The sequence below is a fragment of the Grampus griseus genome (assembly GCF_964374135.1).
Source record: "Grampus griseus genome assembly, chromosome: X".
Lineage (NCBI taxonomy): Eukaryota > Metazoa > Chordata > Mammalia > Artiodactyla > Delphinidae > Grampus > Grampus griseus.
In genome coordinates, this window is record NC_138999.1 from 23,292,240 (window position 1) to 23,300,116 (window position 7,877).

General features: G+C 48.7%; 1 protein-coding gene across 1 annotated transcript; it reads left to right on the forward strand.

Moving 5' to 3' along the window:
• Positions 1 to 5,876: 5,876 nt before the first annotated feature.
• On the forward strand, positions 5,877 to 6,926 carry LOC309839987 (melanoma-associated antigen B4-like; the record flags this gene model as incomplete). The annotated part of the gene is made up of 1 exon (XM_082682007.1): positions 5,877 to 6,926. The coding sequence occupies one exon, from the start codon at positions 5,877 to 5,879 to the stop codon at positions 6,924 to 6,926; it is 1,050 nt and encodes a 349-aa protein (XP_082538133.1).
• Positions 6,927 to 7,877: the final 951 nt, after the last annotated feature.

Sequence of the window (7,877 nt, forward strand, 5' to 3'; positions counted from 1 at the left end):
AGGCCACCATCACTCTGATACCAAAACCAGACAAAGATGTCACAAAGAAAGAAAACTGCAGCCCAATACCACTGATGCACATAGATGCAAAACTCCTCAACAAAATACTAGCAAACAGAATCCAGCAGCACATTACAAGGATCATACACCATGGTCCAGTGGGGTTTATCCCAGGAATGCAAGGATTCTTCAATAGATGGAAATCGATCAACATGATAAACCATATTAACAAATGGAAGGAGAAAAACCAGATGATCATCTCAATAGATGCAGAGAAAGCTTTCGACAAAATTCAACACCCATTTATGATAAAAACCCTCCAGAAAGTAGACATAGATGGAAATTTCCTCAACATAATATAGGCCATATATGACATACCCACAGCCAACATCATCCTCAATGGTAAAAAACTGAAATCATTTCCACTAAGATCAGGAACAAGACAAGGTTGTCCACTCGCACCACTATTATTCAACACAGTTTTGGAAGTTTTAGCCACAGCAGCATTCAGAGGAGAAAAAGAAATAAAAGCAATCCAAATTGGAAAAGAAGAAGTAAAGCTGTCACTGTTTGCAGATGACATGATACTCTACATAGAGAATCTTACAGATGCTACCAGAAAACTACTAGAGCTAATCAATGAATTTGGTAAAGTAGCAGGATACAAAATTAATGCACAGAAATCTCTTGCATTCCTATACACTAATGATGAAAAATCTGAAAGTGAAGTTAAGAAAACACCCCCATTCACCATTGCAACAAAAAGAATAAAATATCTAAGAATAAACCTACCTAAGGAGACAAAAGACCTGTATGCAGAAAATTATAAGACACTGATGAAAGAAATTAAAGATGATACAAACAGATGGACAGATAGACCATGTTCTTCAATCGGAAGAACCAACATTGTGAAAATCACTCTACTACCCAAAGCAATCTACAGATTCAATGCAATCCCTATCAAACTACCACTGGCATTTTTCACAGAACTAGAACAAAAAATTTTACAATTTGTATGGAAACACAAAAGACCCCGAATAGCCAAAGCAATCTTGAGAAAGAAAAACGGAGCTGGAAGAATCAGGCTCCCTGACTTTGGACTATACAACAAAGCTACAGTGATCAAGACAGTATGGTACTGGCAGAGAAACACAAATATAGATAAATGAAACAGGATAGAAAGTCCAGAGATAAACCCACGCACATACGGTCACCTTATCTTTGATAAAGGAGGCAAGAATATACAGTGGAGAAAAGACAGCCTCTTCAATAAGTAGTGCTGGGAAAACTGGACAGCTACATGTAAAAGAATGAAATCAGAACACTCCCTAACACCACACACAAAAATAAACTCAAAATGAATTGAAGACCTAAATGTAAGGCCAGACACCATCAACCTCTTAGAGGAAAACATAGGCAGAACACTCTGTGACATAAATGAAAGCAAGATCCTTTTTCACCCACCTCCTAGAGAAATGGAAATAAAAACAAAAATAAACAAATGGGACCCATTGAAACTTAAAAGCTTTTGCATAGCAAAGGAAACCATAAACAAGACGAAAAGACTATCCTCAGAATGAGAGAAAATATTTGCAAATGAAGCAACTGACAAAGGATTAATGTCCAAAACATACAAGCAACTCATGCAGCTCAATATGAAAAAGATAAACAACCCAATCCAAACATGGGCAGAAGACCTAAATAGACATTTCTCCAAAGAAGACATACAGATTGCCAACAGACACTTGAAAGAATGCTCAACATCATTAATCATTAGAGAAATGCAAATCAAAACTACAATGAGATGTCATCTCACACTGGTCAGAATGGCCATCATCAAAAAATCTACAAACAGTAAATGCTGGAGAGGGTGTGGAGAAAAGGGAACCCTCTTGCACTGTTGGTGGGAATGTAGATTGATATAGTCACTATGGAGAACAGGATGGAGGTCCCTTAAAAAACTACAAATAGAACTACCATATGACCCAGCAATCCCACTACTGGGCAAATACCCTGAGAAAACCATAACTCAAGAAGAGGCATGTATCAAAATGTTCATTGAAGCTCTATTTACAATAGCCAGGACATGGAAGCAACCTAAGTGCCCATCAACAGATGAATGGATAAAGAGGATGTGGCACATATATACAATGGAATATTACTCATCAATAAAAAGAAACGAAACTGAGGTATTTGTAGCGAGGTGGATGGACCTAGAGACTGTCATACAGAGTGAAGTAAGTCAGAAAGAGAAAAACAAATACCGTATGCTAACACATATAGATGGAATCTAAAAAAAATAATAAATGGTCATGAAGAACCTAGGGGCAACATGGGAATAAAAATGCAGACCTACTAGAGAATGGACATGAGGATATGGGGAGGGGCAAGGGTAAGCTGGGACAAAGTGAGAGTGGCATGGACATATATACACTACCAAACGTAAAACAGATAGCTAGTGGGAAGCAGCCGCATAGCACAGGGAGATCAGCTCGGTGCTTTGTGACCACCTAGAGTGGTGGGATAGGGAGGGTGGGAGGGAGGGAGATGCAAGAGGGAAGAGATATGGGGATATATGTATATGTATAACTGATTCACTTTGTTATAAAGCAGAAACTAACACACCATTGTAAAGCAATTATACTCCAATAAAGATGTTAAAAAAAAATCAAAAAAAAGAAAATACACCATAGACAAAAGCAACAATATAAAAACATACCTAGAAAGAAACCATACAATTATGTATATAATCTACATGGAGGCAACAATAAGAATTTCCTGATTGACTTAGAAAAAAGATGTCTCAACCAGAATAGTATGTTATGTGTATTCATCAGGCACAGACATTGTAACAGTATCAATTTTCCTTCATTTATTTACAGATTTAGTACCTTATCCATAGCAGCTGATGACAATCAAACATGGGCTACTGTTTCCTGTACCCAAAATCAACCACGGAAAAATTAGAGAAGGAATAAAGAAAAAACATTAACAAGAAAATTTTAAAAAACTAAATAATCCCTGAGGAACAATAAGTCTCCACTGAACTAGAACCTGAGTGTGGGCAGGAAGGGGGATGCCCTGAATTCGAGACAGGTCTATAGCCTGCAAGAGAGGCAGATGACAGGATTGATTAGACAAAAGCCTATAACGTTGAGCCCTTGATTCTTCCACTGTGCTCTGGGACCATGAATCTCTACTGCTTCACTGAAGGAATCTGAGGCAGCATTTCAGAGCCCGCATGCCAGGAGCATGGGACACCAAAGATTGGGCTGGATGTGGCAGTATGGTCCACAGGCTGTGAAATAACCATCTGAAACTTTCTTAGTGCATGACAACTGGCCTTTTTAAGTGATCATCTTAATAGACTATCGCACATGGACTAAAAGAGAAAAGCAAGTAACACAGTAGTTGTACAAAAGGACAGAAATTTATTTCTGAACTTTTGGGCAATACCCGTGATGTCAACAAAGAGAGACAACAGTAGGAACTGTCAGGCTAAGGCGCCCCTTCACTAACTCCTCTGGGATTCTGTGGGGCATGGCTGGGGACAGGGATGGATTCATACCAGAGAAGGAAGGAATCGCAGGCCCCGCCAGCAGTCAATGTGAGGACCTTGAGTGAGACCTGACGGGCTCCAAACCACAGAAGAGAGTCTCGCCTCCTTTCCCCTCAGCTCATCTTACCTGCAGCAGCCATGTCTGGGAGGCTCCAGGCAGAAGTGTCCAGATGAGATGTGCCTGCACTTCACACCAGCAGTCTCAGGGAGTTGATGTCTTTGATGTGAGACCTTGGCCTCAGGTCAGCAGACGGGAGGTAGCCCAGCACCTACAGGGAGTCAAGAGAAGACACTGAGAGGGGATTGAGAGCAGCATCCACCACAGAAGAGGGGGCCCCAAAGAGCCCTCACTGTCAGTCTCGGGGGACCCAGGCATGGCTGTGAGGCTCAGGGCCCCAGATACTTCCGGCTGGGGGTGCCGAGAGAAATGAGAGCCAAGCTGTGACGCCTGTTGACTCACCTCAGCAGAGGGAAAAGTCCCAGGACCTGCCAAGAGTCAACGAAAGGCCCTCGTGCCAGGCCTGCGGGAAGCTCCCCCGGAACCCCTCCCTGATACCCCGCCCCGCCCCAACCCGGCCCCAGTCCGCCCCGCCCCGCCCCGGCTGCAGCCCGCCCCTGCTGTCCTCCTGGACCCCAGATGCGCATGACCGGATGTGACGTCCTCCTAAGCGCGCCGTGGGGGCGAGGACATTGTTGAGACCTGCCGTCCAGCGAGGGTGAGCCGCGGGAGGAGTGCCACGTCTTGTCAGGTGTCAAGGTGTGAGGTGACCCCAGTTAGAAGTGCGGGGACACGCCTCCGACACCCCCAATCCGCATTCCCTCCAAAAAGAGGCGGCCACACAGGCCCCGCCCACCCCGCCCCTGCTCTCGGCCCCAGAGGCTCGGGCCTGGCTGTTAGGCCCAAAGTCCATCCGCTTCCCCAGCGGGGTCTCGGGCAAGGAAGGCCTCGCTCTGAGGCTGGTGGACCCTGGCTCAGCTCAGTAGAGGGAGCGCCCCAGGCCCTGTGGCGTGAAGGACGGGACCCTCGTGGGGACCGCAGGGCTCCACACCCCAGAATGGCGGCCACGCGGACCCCGCCCCTGACGTCGGCCTGGGAGCCTCCGGGCAGGTCTAAAGACTGAGGAGCTCCCTCAGTGCGAACGCGGACGGACGGACAGACGCGGGAGACCCAGGGAGGAGGGGGCCTTGTCCTGAGGGGCTGGCCGCAGGTCAGCAGAGGGAGGATTTCCAGGGCACGGGAGGAGTCAGGGCGAGGACCGTCCTCACCGTCGCAAGGGCACCTCAGAACCCCTCCCCTGTTCTCAGCCGCTTCCTTCTGGCCACACACGGAGGAGGGAGGGCTGCTGTCTGAGAGGGGAGGTGCAGGCCAGCAGAAGGCGCGTCCCTAAGCACTCCCAAGAGTCAGCCCAAGTCCCTGAGGGCCAGTGGGGCCGCCAGCCGCAGGGCCTCGACCTGTCTGCCGCACGCTGCAGGCCTGGTAAAACTCTGCCACGTGCGGCCGCGTGGTCACCCTCACCGCCTCCGAATGAGACTCAAGGAGGTGCCGGCACTGGTGCGAGCAGATGGCCCTCGGGGCAAGAGAGGAGCTCCAGGCTGCACCGGCCGTCCAGGGAGGACCCCGAGTGAGGACTAAGGGAGTCACCCACCCTGAAGAGAAGGGACAAGGGAGAATATGGCCCGTCCCCTCCTGTCAACCCTTAGACTCCCAAGAAAGGACTGTCAGGCTGAGACTGCCCGTACTTTCCTCTGCCAGGTTCAGGCTGAGACCGCCCGTACTTTCCTCTGCCAGTTCCGAGGGAGGTTAGAGCTTTGTTCTGAAGGGGCAGCCACCAGGCAGCAGAAGGGAGGGTCCCAGGACCCTTCGGTGGTGGGCTGAACGCTCCCTCCTTTCCTCCTCCTGGGTGTCGTGGAAGATGGTGGTGTCAACTTCAGAGCAGCAGAGGGGAGGGGGTGGGGGTGGGGGGGTCTTGCCACCAACTGTCATCCTGACTCTGAATGGGAACCGTGGGGACCTACCTCCCCTGCCAGCCCCCACTGTCACCCCCGTACCGCCCAGGCAGGGCTGGCTGGCTGTGGCCCAAGGCTCACTCTACCGTCCTCCACAGGGGTCTCAGGGGACAGGCTGAGCAGGAGAACAGGAGCCCTGTGGGTCCTCGAGCAGTGCCCTCCAGGACCCTGCAGAGGCGGCCTTGGTTAAAGCCAGGGAGGAATCTCCCCGCTGAAGGTGCTCACAGCATCTCCTTGTTCCTCCCCCAGGTGCCCTCGTTGCCTGCCTTCCTGCGCACACTCCCGCCTGCTGGCCCTGACCTGTGTCATCATGCCTCGGCGCCGGAGGAACAAGCGCCATGGCCGCAAGAAACGCCACCAGGCCCGGGGGGAGACTCAGAGTCTCAAGGGTGCCCAGGCCACTGAGGAGGCGGCGGCGGCAGAAGAGATACAAGAGTCGCCGTCTTCCCCCGCTTCTGTTTCTCGGGATACTTCCCCGAGCTCCCCTGCTGCTGACACTCACCAGGAGCCTCAGGGAGCCCCAACCACTACCTCTCGTGATGAAGGGGTTTCATGCCCAGGATCTGAAGAGGGTGCCCAGAGCCAAGATGAGAAAAGTGCAGGTACCTCCCAGGCAGCACCTTCCATTCGCAGCAGTTGCAGAGATCCTCTGAGAAGGAAGTCCACAATGTTCGTGGAGATCCTGCTGGAGAAGTACAAGACGAAGGAGCCCATCCCGCAGGCAGCACTGCTGAAGACTCTCAACAAGAAGTACAAGAAGCGCTTCCCTCAGATCCTCAGCAGAGCCTCTAATATCATGGAGGCTGTCTTTGGCCTCGAGCTGAAGGAAGTCGACCCCAGCAGTCACTCCTACGCCCTCATCAGGAAGATGGTCCTCCCCAGCGAAGCAAGTCCGAGTGATGAGTTCAGGATGCCCACGTCCGGCCTCCTGATGACTGTCCTGGGCGCAATCTTCATGAAGGGCAACCGTGCCACCGAAGAGGAGCTCTGGAAATTCCTCAATGCGTTGGGTTTGTATGCTGGGAGGAGGCACTTGATCTTTGGGGATCCCGGGAGGCTCATCAGCAAAGATTTCGTGCAGCAAAAGTACCTGACATACCGCCAGGTGCCCAACAGCCATCCTCCGCGCTATGAGTTCCTGTGGGGCCCGAGAGCCCACGCTGAAACCAGCAAGATGAAAGTGCTGGAGTTTTTGGCCAAGATCATCGGTACCGTCCCCAGTGCCTTACCAGATCTCTATGAGGAGGCTCTGAAAGATGCGGAAGAGAGAGCAAGAGTGAGAGCCGCGGCCAGGGCTGCAGCTGTTGCTGAGGGCAGAGCCCCTTCCAAGGCCAAGGATCGCAGCTCCTCCCACATGTAGCGAGGGAGGCCGCGGGCAGTTAGCTCACTTTGTTTTGGAAGAAAGCAGTCAGGCTCCTAAATAGTGCAGAGTAGTAGGGATGGAGGGAACAAAGTATAGATCTTATTTATCTTCTTGTTTTAAACTAGTAACTTCTATATATTATTGATTGATTGATTTAGGTTTTTTCAAATTTTTTTTCTTGTAATAGATAGTGTGTTTTCTTAAGAATAAGAATTCGTGAATGACATTGCTTGCATATTTATTGCTGTTTAAAGAGTTCTAAAGTTACAGTTTTGGTATATGTAACAGAAAAACGAACCATCTATATTTTCTGTATGATCCAGAAGTAGAAAACATGGCACTGCAATAGAGATTTTCATGGAAATGTGAAAGGCGACCACAGAAAATATTTAGAAACAAAAAATGGAGAAAACAGAGAGTAAAAGCCATTTAACTCGTGGTTTGCCTTACTTCGTTTAAACTTTCTTTTGGTAGAAATAAAAGATACTTTGATTTAGCTCATTTGTGAGTATTTGTTTTTTGCCCTAGTGCACTGCATATTCTCTGCTACCTACTGGATTAAAAATAAACTCTGATGGGAGGGTGGTACTTTGGGGGTTCATAATAATCATATCATAACTGCCATTCATCAAAAACCCAATATTGCTTAATGAGTATGCCACTGCTTTACATGTAGTACATAACATTCCAACATTCACGCAGGATAGGTTTTAGCAGACTCCCTTTATAGGTGAATAACTTGCAGATGTCTCAAGTTCACAAGACTGATTAAGTGACCTTGCTGGGTCTAGTCCCCTGGTCTGGAATAGTCTAGAGCCTACACTCTTCCACTCCTCCCAGCCTAAGCCAGACCTTACGTCTTTTAATTCATTTTTCTTCTCACCACTCCAAAATGTATCTCATGGGATAAAAGGGGCCCTGTTCCCAAAGCACTGTTTTGGAATACAG